The sequence below is a fragment of the Podarcis vaucheri genome, assembly GCF_965113315.1.
Source record: "Podarcis vaucheri genome assembly, chromosome: 14".
In the NCBI taxonomy this organism is placed as follows: domain Eukaryota; kingdom Metazoa; phylum Chordata; class Lepidosauria; order Squamata; family Lacertidae; genus Podarcis; species Podarcis vaucheri.
The window spans coordinates 36,893,659-36,908,529 of NC_138752.1; the positions used below are offsets into that span (position 1 = coordinate 36,893,659).

A 14,871-nucleotide genomic window follows, 5' to 3' on the forward strand; every position below is an offset into this window, starting at 1 on the left:
CCTTTACCTCCCAGAAAGGAAGAACCTGCCGAGAAAATGGAAGTTCTACAGCAAGTTCTAGAAGATGCTAAACTTGTGGTGGGGAATAGCTGTGCTTTAGAATCCCTTTGAGCCTCCAGACCTGCAATCCTTCAAATCTTCCACTGCAGCTGTGCCTGTGTCTTCTCTGACGCAGCCCTGACGTCCAAGTCATCCAGCTCTTCTCCGCTGTGCTTCGTCCTCCTCCCCCTGCCCCTAAGGGGCATCCCTTTTGCTGGAAATAATTGGCACTGTTTTGAAACATGCGTAGAACAGTTGTCTGTGTGAAACTATCCTTCCCCTTGAGTGTTACATTTAAAAGAAGTGGCCTACTTAGTCTTAGCAGGCGCAGAACAGATGGGATTCATTTGGTCCTCCAGAAGTTGCTGGACTACAACACCCATCACCCCTGCCCTGCTTACTGGGGCTGATGGGAGTTGTAGTTTAGTAGCACCTGGAGGCTCAAAGGTTTGCTACTCCTGCTGCAGAGCAAGCATTCTCCAAAATGCCAAGGGCTGGGTCACCTTCGTTCCCCCACCCCCTGCAATAAAACTAAAGGGACACTTGACTTAAATGTTTTGTAGCACTGCCCATTCCAGAACAGGCATCTTTTTTGCCGCCTCCAAGGTAGCTCAATTCATACAGCCTCCAGACATCCCCTTCCTGCTTTCTTCCAGGCTGTTTTTTTCCATAGCAATGACTTCTGCAAGTTGCTCGGCATAGTAAATTAGCTGTGTGCAGCAATCCTTATTCTTCCCTGGAGAAGGAGGGGCTACTGTAGCGCCTACACCCCTCAAAGTTATTTGCAGCCAGAGAGAAAGGCTAGTGCTGCAGAGGGAGGGGGCAGTAGCTTCAGTTCAATAAGGCACAATTCAGCCCCTCCTCTCAGAGCATGTTCCTATGCCCTCAAAGTTTTTCCCTTCAAAACCCTCCATGGCCTTACACTTCCCTCTATGTGCTTTATTTCTTGGCACATTCCTTCGTGTGACCTTTGACCTCGACCTTACCTCTCTACCCAAAATTACAGCCTTTTCCCTTTAGTGGGAGAGAGGCATTTCCAGGCAACCTCCCTTAGAAGAGTCATCATTTCCTCCTCCTCCCACCACCAGTCACTGCCCTGTAACAAAGCCAGCTTGAAATAATTGCATATTCTTCCCATGCCTCTAAATTCTCCCTTTCCCGTGTTGTTCCCTTGCATCTGCACTGCACGTCAGCCCCCTGAAGCCATGGACCTGTTATTTGCAAAGTGACATATATGGATAGATGGTGGTATATGAAGAATGGTCATCGTCCCGCACACACTGGGCAGCCAAAGAAAACCTTCAGAGCTGCCCAAAGGGGGAAAGACGCAGTTGTTGTTTGAAATGCAAAGTGTGTCCACTGCTGGTTGCGTGAAGCCCGAGAAGGTCAGGGTGTGCAGGGAAAGTACTCTGAGTTCTCCCAATGTTAACAGGGCGCCTTGCAAAGTGATGCATCAGAAGCTTGTGCTTTTTAATGAGCACAGGGACCTCATGCAGAAGCTGAGCGAAGCACAATCCTCTTGACTCCCCAGAAGTGTCCTCTTTGGAGCCAAACCACTGGGCTCAGCCATAGCTGAGGGGAGCGTTGCAGAGTTCCCACACTGAGTCAGGCTGGCCAATGCCTGGGCTACAGAGCCATGACGTCACCTGAAGGGGTCCTCAGTGGGTTTCTTGCTCTGGCATCTTCAGAAACAAAACCGAAGAGGGATCTCAGTGCCTGTGTCTGCAAGGCTATCTTGATCTTGGTCTAGAAGCCTGTAGCCTTCATAGTTGAGAGAGGAGGTCTTCGTTTCTCTGGTACAGAATATACCTCTGTGAAAAGCTTGAAGGTAGATAGCAGCTGCTGAACAATGGGAACAGGTGGTAGAGGACAGTATTAAGGCCCTTGGTGATCTCCTAGGATGGATTGCCATCCTACCAAAGCTGAATCCTGAGTTGGTTTTGAGACATGGAACACAGGAAGCTCCCTTATCCCAAGTCAAACCATGTCTTCATCTGGTATTGCCTACTCTGGCTGGACAGTGGCTCTCCAAGATTTCCAGTGGGGTCTCATCCTGCCCTATCTGGAGATCCTGGGGATTGAACCTGGACCTTCTCCATTCAGAGCAGATGCTGTACCATAGAGCTAGACACGCACACATCCCTCTCTAATTCCTGGAGCTTCAGGATTCCTTCTGCAGCGTTATGCACACCCTCCATCAGGCTCTTTGGCACTTCCTAATGCCCTTTCATGGCTGGTTTATCATCGTCTGGGTGCTGTAAGCCAGCAATGTCAATTTCTATGTTTTGCCCAACTGGTAGAAATAACTTCTGCCCCCTTTTTCAGAACGTTGCCTGTGGTCCTCCAAAAAGCTGTGACCATCACCACCACCATTGCCCCAAGCACTCTGTGGCCATCTGAGAATGCCAGGTGCAGCATCATAGGACAGAGCATCAATCACTGTCTTAAGGAGCTCTTGGCGTCCCCAATTTCCTCTTACTGGGTGCAGCAGAGGGCAGGGTGGTCCAGTTTCCAAAGCTGCCACCTCTTCTTCATTTCGGATTTCACCTGGATGAAAAGAGAGCATAAGAACAGCCTCCTGAATCAGGCCAGATATACAACTGAGAAGCTAAGCAAAAACCTTCTAAAACGGAATAAAATATTCCCAAAACAGTAACAATTAAAAACATCTAAAAGCTGTTTCAGTTAAAAGCAACTGCGATTCAAAACATCCTTCCACCCACTGATCTTGGGGTTGCCAGAATCAGTATTCTTCAGCCACCAAGTATGCTTGGGTAAACAGGAATGTTTTCAAATTCCTTCCAGAAAGCTAATAATGATGGGAGTCAAGCACACCTCACCAGGGAGGGCATTTCACAACCAGGGAACCACCACCAAAAAGGCCCAGTCAGCACCCACCAGACATCTCTTGGTGATGTCAGCAGCAACAAGTCCTCATCTGCCAATCAGAGGCTCCAATGGGTAAGACTGATCAGGGATTAGTATGAGCTGTATAAGATTGCATGCCCAAGAATGACTGGATCATCTCAGCCAGGGTGGGTGGTGGGGACATTGCTTACCTCCTTATTTGCAAAGCAATACAAGACAGCAACCAGGAATCCCTGCAGTAGATGAGAGAGAGAGAAGGAAGCATGAGTTTGCAATAGCAAACAGAAACCTGTTGGAAAACAGGGCCAAAGCCTGATGGCTTTTGCCAAACAATTTATTTCTGCACACTGCTGCCACATACATTCTCCAACAAACTTTCCCCTTTAGGGTGGAAGTGGGAAATAGGGGTGGTGGTGGTCAGGAAACAAGTAAGCAACCATGTCAGAAAGCAGGTGATCCAAGCCAGGTGCTCCCAAACTCACCTGAAAGGAGTTGAGGAAGAGAGTGAAGAAGACTTTGATGTAGCGCAGCACTCCTGTAGTTTGCTCGTCTGTGACAAAAATGAAGACTACTTCATGGATCCCAAAGAGAGGGACAAGGGTGAGGGTGGCTTTGGCCAGCCTGGAAGGGACAACACCAATCAGGAGATGAAACTTAAGTTCCTGAGTTCAAAACTCGGGCTTTTCTTTGGGGTTTACCCGGCGGACAAACTCACCGCAGTTTGTAGTCTGCATAGCCCTTTTGATTGGCTCGCAGCTTGGCCAGGATCACTTTGAGGATCTGCATGAAGATCAGCAGGTTGATCTGGGAAGAGACACAGTGGTGAGTTAATCAAAGCTTGGAAGCAACAAGCCCCTTGCTCACAAAAAGATGCTAGCAAGAAGATAAGACATTGCAGCTGGGAAGACTGTGCCATGTTCTTTCTCCCCCCTGTAGATTTTAGGGAAGAGCCATAGCTCAGGGGGTAGAGCATCTGCTTTGCATGCAGAAGGTCCCAGGTTCAATCCCTGACATCACTAGGAGAGACGCCAGCCTGAAACCTTGGGAGAGTTGCTGCCAGTCAGAGTAGACAGTACTGAGCTAGTCTGACTTGGTATAAGGCAGCTTCCTGTGCAGCATTTGAATGGGGGGTGAGAGACGCAACATATTGCCAAGCTATACTGCTTTGACACGGCTGGCAAAGGTGTTGCTCTTTCTGAGTACCAAAAGCCAGCCAGACTCCTTACCACCACCACCACCAGAAAGGCACTGTCCTCCCCCTCTCGCCCCATCTCAAGCTAGGCAAGAGGAACAAGGGGGAGGCACTTACCACAGAGGCTAGCAAAATAGGGATGCGAATAATCCACCAGTAATTCATGTTCTCGTTCAATGCCCAGCACCTGCAGCACAAAACAGGGAGGAGATCAGCATCATTCCAGAGGGGTTAATGGAACAGGCAGGAAAACAGCTCTGTGGGAAAGATGGCAAGCAGGGCTGCTCCGTCAGCTCCACTGAGAAGCCACAGAAGACTGTGGGAGACATGTCACCTTGTTCAGTTATTGACCTGCATCTTTTTTCCCCTGTTTGACTGTATAACATAAAATCCCTCCCCGTGCCAATCAGCCCAAATTCCCCATCCCAGTACCACCACACTCACTCTGCATTCTCCTTCAGGTACTTGGCAGCCATCCACGGCACCACAAAAGCCACAGGGGTTCCTGCAAGTCACACAGCAAAAGCTCTGGAAAAAACCAAACACTCACTGGAAGTCGAGAAGCAAGCTAGGTCCACCCCACTGCATTTCTGGGTTAAAAGGCACTGTCTCCACCCCCAAGGTTCTCCCCGGACACTGAGGTCCAGGGCCGAGGGCCTTCTGGCAGTTCCCTCTCTGCGAGAAGCCAAGTTAAAGGGAACCAGGCAGAGAGCCTTCTTGGTAGTGACACCTGCCCTGTGGAATGCCCTCCTACCACATGTCAAAGTGAACAACAACTACCAGACTTTTAGAAGACATCTGAAGGCAGCCCTCTTTAGGGAAGCTTTGAATGTTTAATAGACTATTGTATTTTAATATTCTGTTGGAAGCCGTCCAGAGTGGCTGGGGAAACCCAGCCAGATGGGCGGGGTATAAATTAAATAAATATTATTATTATTATTATTATTAATAATAATATTAATAATAATAATAATAATAATATCCCTTCTTCAGCATCCCAAATCAAGCACCGTACATCAAGGGGTCTTCAGCCCAGCAAAGGTTCATCAATAGCCAAGATGCTGAGCTTCCTATTCCCTACCTTGACTCAGCCGTTGAGCCCAAATGGGCAAATTGCCCAGGTAATGCAATTGCTGCAGCTGGAGTTCCAAAATTAACACTGTGTATAAAATAGTGTCCTTTGCTTAAGTTCAATTCTCAAGATTCGGAATTGTCCCCCCCCAAAAAAAAAAATCACAATGGATGAAAAGAAGATAGATTGAAGCTGGGGGTAAGAACTGTAGACTGTTCCCAGTGGGACTGGTAGGGCAAAAGGCAGGGAGCCCAACAGTAGGGGGAACCAGATCCCATGGTAGGGAGAGCCAACTAATGCTAGCTTTGAGCAAGATTATAGGTCCTGGGCGGCTTTTCCTTAAAATAAAACGAAGTGTGCTTAACAATGTATTGTATGCACTGGCCCCAGTATTAGCAAGTGCTTCCCAGCCCAATTCTTCCTTACCCCAGCCCAAGTACAGGTACAGAGTGTAGTAATTCTTCTCTGAAAACACAGCTCCAATCAGAAGCTTGTACAGGTAGACCGCCTCCGCAAGAAACCAATAATGATTGGCCAGAATACAGTACTGCATCACGACTTGAGCCACTCGACAACCAATCGCAGCCTAGAATAAGAGAGCCAATCAGTGTCTAATAAGAACACTTCCCAGCACTTATGAAAAACATGGAAATAATACAGTAATACACATATTGATGGCATTTCAATCATCATTGTTATTCCAGTTATTTTTGTCATTTTAATTTTTGCTGTTCTTGTTTCAATGATTATTATACCCGTTTACAGCTTGGTTTTTAAAAAAATAAAATTAAGTTTTCAAAAGACACATCAATAAAAATTAGAACCATTTAAAGCAGCTACTTAAAAAGCCAACAAGGAAGGGGGCTTAACTCAGCAGCAACAGAACATCTGCATTGCATTCAGAAGGTCCAGGTTCAATTTCTGTCATCTCCAGGAAGGGCTAGGTGGGTCCCCTGCCTGAGAGTGCTGGAGAGGGGCTGCCTGTCAGTGTACACAATACTGAGCTAGATGGACCAATAGTCTGACTCAGTATCACATGGCTTCCTATGTTGTTGGACTAGAATATCCATCATCATTGACCAATGGCCCTGCAGTCCGGGGCTGGTGGGAGTTTCAGCTTCACTGTCCAGCTAGTATCTTAAGTGGGGCACGGTTAAAAAAGATGGGGCTTCATTTTTTTTCCCAGCACCCCAAGCACTTTACATGAAGAGGTTTTCAGCAAAGGTTCCCAAGATGCTGAGCTCCATGCTGCCTTCCCTGACTGGAGGAAGAGGAGAGGACAGAGGGTGAAGAAAGAGCTGTGAGGACCTAATTCCCATCCTTTGGACCTCCTGGGAAACTCAGCAAACCTACTGTACCTGGAACTGGGTGTGGAGAGTACAGCTGAATGGGACACAGCTTTGGGTAGCCTGTAGAAGCAACATGCCAAGCCTATAAAAGGCAAGTCTAGAGTGAGAGACTAGGGCGCTGTTTCCAGAAGTCTTCTCATTGGGAGACTTTTGTGGGTGAGCTGAGAGTTTGTTTGAACCCTTCATGGGAACCCGGAAGCTGAACAGGAGGGTTTATCAGAAGGAAAATGAATTGATTATGATTTTTATACATTAGCAACTTTGGATTAATGCAACATTTTTATATGTAACTGTGCATTTTTTGTAATATTTTGTTTTGTGTTGTCTGTTACAGTTTTTTTGTACACCACTCAGAGATATTTTTAATAAATGAATTAGGGGGGGAAACCCAGAGTCCTTTTTGTTGGGGATAATTCAGATGGAAATTCCCAAGTGTCAAGAAAGGTTATTTATGTATGCCACTAATGCAGCTTGTGTTTTGTTAGCCCAAAAAGGGAAAATGAGCGAAGTCCCAACTAAAGAAGAATGGCAACTTAAACTGATGGAATATGCTCAGCTTGCAGACCTAACATATAGAATAAGAGAACAAGAAGTACATACGTGTAAAGAAGATTGGAAAATGTTTATTGAATATATGGAGGGAAATTGTGTATATTTGAAAACGTGGACAGTGTTAAGATAAATTCAACAGGAATCATACTTGCCTCGTGGCTCAGCAAGGCCTCCCAGTCGGACACCTGGAACGTCTCCCTTCTCCACATCTGCTCCAGCAATGCATCCTTCACGATCACAGAGATGGCCCGTAGCCCGAAGGAGGCGAAGAGGTTTGCGTGGATGTAGTTCCGGGTGCAGCGAAGCTTCCTGGGGGGTGAAAAGGACATTGCACTGGGTACCCAATGTGGGCAAGGTGGGATGCTGTCCACTTGCTGGTGACCCAGTAGCTCTGCACCACTCTATAATTGCTTTAAAAACACAAGCCTTCCAATGAAGCTGGTGTAAAACCTATTGACGGTCAGAGCAGCTCAGGAGTGGAACCAATTGCCTGGAGGGGTGGTGGGCCCTCCCTTGCTGGAGATCGTCATGCAGGGGTTCAACTCAAGCCAGGCTGCCAAAGAAGATCCCTGCCCAAAGCAAGACTTGTAAGCTCCTGATCAGAAACTCCCTGGCGCATCCAATCCCAGCAGGTCCCTGTTGAACCTAATATGGCTCATGGGCCAGAGGTTCCCCCATGCCTTGGTGTTGACAGTATCAAGCTGCATGGACCAGTGGTCTGTCTCAATGCAAAATGCTTCCTACATATCTTAGTCATAGGCTAGATCAGTGGTCAGAAACCTTTTTCAGCTGTGGGACGGTCCACCGTCCCTCAGACCATGTGGTGGGCCAGACTATATTTTGGGGGGGGAATGGAAGAATTCCTATGCCCCACAAATAACCCAGAGATGCATTTTAAATACAAGGACACATTCTATTCATGTAAAAACATGCTGATTCCTGGACTGTCTGTAGGCCGGATTTAGAAGGCGATTGGGCCACATCCGGCCCACAGGCCTTATGTTGCCTACCCCTGGGCTAGATGGACCCAGTAGAAAAGCAGCTTCCTGTGATCACAGACATTGCTGGACACAGTCCTGTGTATGTTGAAGGGGTCGCCATGTGCCTATCCAAAATTATAGCAGCCAAATGCTGTGGATTTTTCTTCTCTCTCTCTTCCTTGCACACCTGCTGAACCTGACCAGACTGCACACTTGAGAGAGAAAGTGAGAGGCAAAGGCGTCCATCACCATCCCACAGGGTCTTTCGCTCTGAGCCGGGATGCAGTACCTGAAGACTGTAAGGATGAGCAGAGCCAAGACCAGGGCCAGCAGAGAGAGGGAGTAGCCCACGGTGTAGAGGACCTTGAAGCTGACCATCAGGCGGTAGGATGATTCCTGTACAGGAGAGGAGGCCCCATCAGACAAGCCAAGGCAGCCCATTTCCACTCTTTTCCGGACGCATCCAGCCCATTGGGGAAGATGCAACTGGGAGCATCGGAGGGCAGGGACAGTGGCGCCATCAGGGTAGGCCTTTGGGGCAGAGATCCGGGCCCCATTCAGCAGAACAAGCAGGAAGGCCCTCAGACACTGCCAGCTAGGCTTCCCATGTTTAGAAGCAAATGACATGTCATTATGAGCTTCACGGAGGGCCAGCAAATCCCAGCAGGCTCCCCTTCTCACCTCTCCAGTGTTGCCATCCACCTCTTCCTTGCACTGGGAATGGTCCCGCCAGAGCTCTGTCCCGTTCAGCATCGCCCAGTGGCCATCAGGCCCACACTTGCGGCTCACCATACCATGTTTAACTGCGAGTAAAAAAAAGGCCAGACATTGTCAGGCTGACATGTTTGGAAATGTCAACGCTTAGCATCACTGTGCAGAACATACATCCACTGAAAGCAAGACTTGCTGGCATGAGCTAAGCTGCAAAACAACGTCAAACCTAACATTATGTGTCAGGGGTTTAGGAGCAGAGGCAAGGGCAAGGGAGGAAACAGAGAGCGAAGGGGAGGAGGCAGAAGAAAAGATGAGTGATGACGACGACCCGAGATCTCCGAGTCTTTCCAGTGAATCAGAGGATTCACAGAAAGGAGCACCAGTGGCCAGGGCAAGGGGGGAGTCTAGGGGGGCACCCCAGGAAGATAGAGCCAGAGGGGACTCAGAGGAGAGCAGTTGGAAATCGGGACCAGCGTCACCGCCAGAGAGCAGGGAAGAGGAAGGGAGCCAGGGGGCAAGCGCTGGCAGCTCACCACAGGAGGGAGGGCATGAGTCAGGAGTGGCCACACCTCCATCGGGGAGCGAAGAAACGGTTAAGAGGAAAGTGGAAGGTTGGGCGCGCGCGCCAAGTTCAAATGCAGAGGAAGGCGGCGCAGTAAGCAGCCCGGAAAGGGAGCCAGGTCCTAAAGCCCGGCGCAAGGAGGCAGGAGGGTCCGGGTCAGCGTCAGAAGAATCCCGGAAGGAAGAAGCCCCGGGGGGTAGAGGGACCCAGAGGAGGACAGTCAGGCGGAAAAGGTGGAGCAGGGCTAGGATATTAAGTTGGTGCGCACGGGGCGGAGACTCAGACGGAGCTTCGTCGATCTAGCTACTAGACGTAGAGTTGCGCGCAGCAGCGTGAGAATGGAAACTGTAATTCAATAAAGACTTTTACTTAATGATCGCTGGCTAGCGTGATCCTCTGTGAGCTAGGATCTTCAAGCAGCTCTGACAGTAAGCTCCGTCTCAAAATTGTGGGCATCTACAGCCCCGAGGAGGGGAGAGAAACAGGTGCCTACTAGTGAGCTCACGAACAGCAGACGACATGACGGCTGAGCAGCAGATAGAGGAACTCAGAAAAGCAGTGGCACAACTGAATGCCGAGGCTCTCGCATCCAGGAAGAGAGAGGAGGAGGCAGCTGCCGCCTGCAGGGATCTCCAGGTCAGGTTAGACGTGCTGACGAAGCAGACACCCCGGCAGGAGGGAATTGGGTTGGCGAGACGAACAGGCGGGCTGGTCTCTCACTTCGATGGGAACCTGCAACAGTATCCCAACTTTAGAGCAGACGTACTGTGCGCACTGCAACTGCTGCATAAAGACTTTAGAGATGAGCAAGAGAGAGTGGGATTCATCATGTCCCATTTGCATGGGGATGCTAAAGCATGGCTACGCAATTTATGGAGAGATAAGGATCCGGCGCTCCAGAATGCAGATGCCTTTATTAAAGCGATGGATGGGTGTTTTTTATCAAGTATTGACGTGGATCTTGCCCGGAAGGAGGTGCATGGACTAAGACAAGGGAGGGCCAGCGTCAGACAGTACCATGCCCGCTTTTTCGCCTTGGTCAGTGCCCTGGAATGGGACAGAGATTCGGCCCCGGTAAGAGACCTCTTTTGGGAGGGGCTGCACAGCTCGATTAAAGATGAGATCGCGAGGGGGGAGAGACCCCGAACCACCCAGGAGGTCGTTCAGAGGGCACTGGCAGTGGGGGTGAGGCTGGAAGAACGTCCGTGGAGCAGGGACGAAGGGCGTGGAGGGCGCGAACCAGCCAGGGGCCCCTCCTTCCTTCCCAGAGAAGCAGCGTGGGCGCAATCCACGCCTCCGCCAGGAGGAGGAGCCGAACCTATGGAGGTTGGAGGTGCAAGGGCTCAGTCAGCAACCAGAGCCCTAGCACCGGCAGCAGTGAAAGCGAAGCCTCCTAGAGGGAACAGGAAGTGTTACGTCTGTGAGGAGCCAGGGCATATGGCGAAAGAGTGTCCCCAGAGGCTCCACAAGCTCACTGCAGCCTCAGCAATGGTGACTGCAGCAACGCAGCAAGGAGGACCACAGCAGGGAAACGAAGCAGTCTGGCTGGAGGAAGAGGCCCTGGGGCCCAGCCAGACGTGTTAGTGACGCAGTCCCCAGAGATTTTACAGCCCGTGAACCCCCTCCCGCCCAAACCAGTGGTGAGGCTCACCGCATCTCTCCAGCTGCCCAATGGAATCACCATGGACGTGCCAATTACTATCGACTCGGGCAGCAACGCGGACTTTATAGGGCAGGAGTTTGTCGACAAGCACGCTATACAGTTGCTGCCGGCCACACTGCCCCTGCAGGTTGTCATGGTGGATGGCAGGGAGTTGCTAGGGGGGCAAGTGGTGAAGCAGACGCCGCCAATGGCGATGCGACTTGGGAATCACAAAGAAATCATCAGCTTCAATGTCACTCAACTATCAGATACGCCCATTGTATTGGGAATGAGTTGGCTGGACAAGCACAGCCCGACGCTGGCTTGGTACCAGAGGCAGCTGATCTTCGGCTCTTCCTTTTGTGCTGAACACTGCATCGTGCCCCGGCAGGAAGGAGAGGAAGAGGAGTCACAGCTGCTGCTAGGCACGCTGCAAGCGATTCCCCACAAGTATGCAGAATTTTTGGAAGTTTTCTGCGAGAAGGAGGCGGACAGGCTACCCCCTCACAGACCATATGACTGCAAAATTGACCTGCTTCCGGGGGCGGCGCTGCCTAAAGGGAAACTGCATTCCATGTCAGAGGACGAGCTGCAGGAACTCAAAGAGTTCCTAGATCATAATTTGGAGCGCGGTTTCATCCGAGAGTCCAAGGCAGCGGGGGGCAGTCCTGTATTCTTTGTTAAAAAGCGAGACACGCCCCAAAAAAGACTGGTCGTGGACTATCGCATTTTAAACAATGGGACCAAGCCGTCGGACTTCCCCATGCCCCGAATAGACGACCTCCTGGCGAAGGTGCGGAAGGGAAAAGTGTTCACCAAGTTAGACCTGCGAGGGGCGTACAACCTCATTCGCATGCGGGAGGGAGATGAGTGGAAGACGGCCATGTTCACGCCACTGGGTACCTACGAATACAGAGTTATGCCTTTTGGATTGCAAAATGGCTCCCACGTTTTTCAAGCTTTCATGCATCACGTGTTGGCGGGACTTCTCTACAAGACGTGCGTCTGTTTCTTAGATGACATCCTGATCTTTTCAGAATCGCAGCAGGAGCATGACAGACACGTCAAGGAAGTGCTGACCAGACTAAAGCAACATAGGCTCTACGCCAAGCTGGAGAAGTGCCAATTTGACGTGACGGAGGTGGATTTTCTGGGCTACAAGTTGTCTGACAAGGGGCTCGCCATGGACAGCGCCAAGGTTCGAGCGGTATTGGATTGGAAGAGTCCACGCAACCGGAAAGAGGTCCAAAGGTTTGTCGGCTTTGCGAACTTCTATCGCAAGTTTATCAAGGGCTTCGCTATGCAGACAGCGGCCATCACAGACACGCTTAGCTCCAAGAAAAAGAAGTTCGTTTGGACAGAGGAGGCGGAGCAGTCTTTTCAGGCACTCAAGCGTCTCTTCGCGTCGGAAGAGCAGCTGCTTCACGTCAACCCCAGCAGGCCGATGAGGGTGGAGACAGACGCCTCGGACAGAGCCGTGGGGGCGGTCCTGCTGCAAAAGGACCAGCAGGGGGTGTGGCGGCCGGGAGCGTTTTACTCCAGGAAGCTCAGCAAGTCCGAGCAGAACTACACCATCTGGGACAGGGAGTTGCTGGCCATTCATGCAGCGTTCAAAGCGTGGAGGCACTTCCTGATCGGCGCCAAGCACACGGTGCAGGTTTGCACGGACCACAAGAATCTGGAGCACTGGCGCACGGCACAGTTCCTAAACCAGAGGCAGATACGTTGGGCTGAGTTTTTTGCGAACTTCGACTTCCGCATAGAGTATGTCCCGGGGGACACTAACATCATGGCGGACGCCCTCTCCCGTAAGCCACAGTATCTGGAGGACGCAACGCCAGCGGCCGCCATGCACATCTTCGCACCAACAGTATGGGCGTGCGCCGCGGCCACCGTGGACCTGGAGGCGGTGCGGCGAGCGTTGCAGGATGACTCCTTCGCGCAAACAAAGATGGCAGAGGTGCAAAGGGGCAAGGCTGAGGCCGACGGTTTCCAGCTACGAGATGGATTGCTCATCCGTAAAGGGGCCATCTACGTACCGGGAGACGACCTTCGCGCCAAGGTGCTGCAGCAGCTGCACGACGCGCCCACGGCCGGGCACTTTGGCAAGGAGAAGACGGTGGAATTAGTCGCCAGAGACTTCTGGTGGCCTGGAATGAGAGGGGAGGTCGCAGACTACGTGGCGAGGTGTGATACCTGCCAGAGGGCCAAACCAGTGCACAGACCGCCGGCAGGACTGTTGGAACCGCTGCAAACTCCGGTCGAACCTTGGGAAAGGGTGGCTCTGGACTTTGTCACAGATCTGCCCAGCTCGAGGGGCAAGACGGCAGTGCTGGTGGTGGTGGACCTGTTTTCCAAGATGGCACATTTCATTCCGTGTGCGAAGGTGGCCACGGCGGAGCAAACCGCCAAACTGTTCATAGACCACGTGTTCAAGGTTCACGGTCTGCCGCGGTCTATTCTGTCCGACCGCGGGCGGCAGTTCATCTCGAATTTCTGGCAGAAGCTGATGGGCTTCCTAAACGTCAAGATCAACCTGGCGTCGGCGAGACACCCGCAGACCAACGGGCAAGCGGAGCGGGTCAATGCCATCATGCAGCAGTACCTGAGATGCTATGCGAATCAACAGCCTGCGACGTGGGTGGATTACCTGCCGCTTGCCGAGTTCGCCTACAACAACACGAAGCACGTGTCCACGGGGGTCACGCCGTTCTTCGCCAACAACGGGAGGCACCCCAGAACCTTCCCGGGACTGGAAAGAATGGGGGAGGGGGAGCCGCAGACAGCAGATGCGTTCGCGTCGGAGCTGCAGGAAGTCCACGATCAGCTGAGGCGCCACCTGGAGCTGGCCAAACACGCATACAAGGTACAAGCGGACAGGCACAGAAGGGTTGGCGAAGAGCTCCACGTGGGAGACTGGGTCTGGTTAGCAGCCCACGCAGTGCCGGCCAGGTCGTTGGCCAAGAAGAAACTAGGGCATAAACAACTGGGGCCCTACCAAGTCGAAGAGCAGGTCAACCCGGTAGCTTTCAGACTGGCACTTCCGGAGGGTTCCAGAATGCATCCGGTGTTCCACAGATCGGTGCTCACTCCCTACAAGGCACCGCACAGGTTCCAGGAACCCGGAACGGCGCCGAGTCCGGTCAGAGACAGAACGGGGCACGCGGGAGTGGCACAGAAGGAGCGCATCAATGACGTCACGGAGATTTTGGACTCCAGATGGGGGGAAGAGGGGGTAGAATACTTTCTCGCCAAGGAGGGCACCCCGGCCAGTGCGAACAGCTGGGTGCCGGGCTACGCCTTGGACGAACCTCTACTCAAAGACGAGTTTCATGCCCTCTTCCCACATAGACCTATGCCAGCAGACTTTTTCGACGACTGGCTTTTCACGCCCACGCTTTCGGCCAGCACTTTCCGGGGGTTCGACTCGGACGAGGACCCGACACAAGACGTCCGTTCCCCGGAGGGGTCACCCTCGGGATCTGCATCAGAACCCTCGTATTGGTGGGACGATAGACCAGAGGAGCAGTTCCGCAGAAGGTGGCTGGAAGGCCCAGGACGAGCAACGCCGCCAGGAGGAAGTGAGGGAGAGACGGACATGGACGTTTTCGGGGACGACCCTGGTTTCGAGCACGGCGGCACAGAGATGGAAGCGGAGGTGACCGTCGTCGACGAGAGCAGGGAGGGAGACCCGCGAGACTTCAGATGGAGGCCCGCCACGGGAAGCGAACGATATCCGACGTTCGTCCCTTTGCAACAGCAGACCCCAGCTCCAGCACCGGAAGGAGGGGAGGGGGGAATGGGGGGCTTCGAGGGGGGGATGGATGTCAGGGGTTTAGGAGCAGAGGCAAGGGCAAGGGAGGAAACAGAGAGCGAAGGGGAGGAGGCAGAAGAAAAGATG

General features: G+C 51.9%; 1 protein-coding gene across 1 annotated transcript in view; it reads right to left on the reverse strand.

The window, feature by feature from the left end:
* Window positions 1–158: 158 nt before the first annotated feature.
* The window catches only part of LOC309518765 (glucagon receptor-like), a 30,537-nt gene continuing 15,824 nt past the window's right edge, over window positions 159–14,871 (reverse strand). The window contains exons 5-14 of the mRNA XM_082199258.1: window positions 8,734–8,855; window positions 8,342–8,448; window positions 7,225–7,381; window positions 5,598–5,757; window positions 4,544–4,604; window positions 4,217–4,286; window positions 3,623–3,711; window positions 3,390–3,528; window positions 3,099–3,140; window positions 159–2,586 (exon numbers count right to left, since the gene is read on the reverse strand). Coding sequence (XP_082055384.1) covers window positions 2,515–2,586; window positions 3,099–3,140; window positions 3,390–3,528; window positions 3,623–3,711; window positions 4,217–4,286; window positions 4,544–4,604; window positions 5,598–5,757; window positions 7,225–7,381; window positions 8,342–8,448; window positions 8,734–8,855 — 1,019 coding nt within the window. The 3' untranslated portion in view covers window positions 159–2,514. The remainder of the gene's footprint in view (window positions 2,587–3,098; window positions 3,141–3,389; window positions 3,529–3,622; window positions 3,712–4,216; window positions 4,287–4,543; window positions 4,605–5,597; window positions 5,758–7,224; window positions 7,382–8,341; window positions 8,449–8,733; window positions 8,856–14,871) is intronic.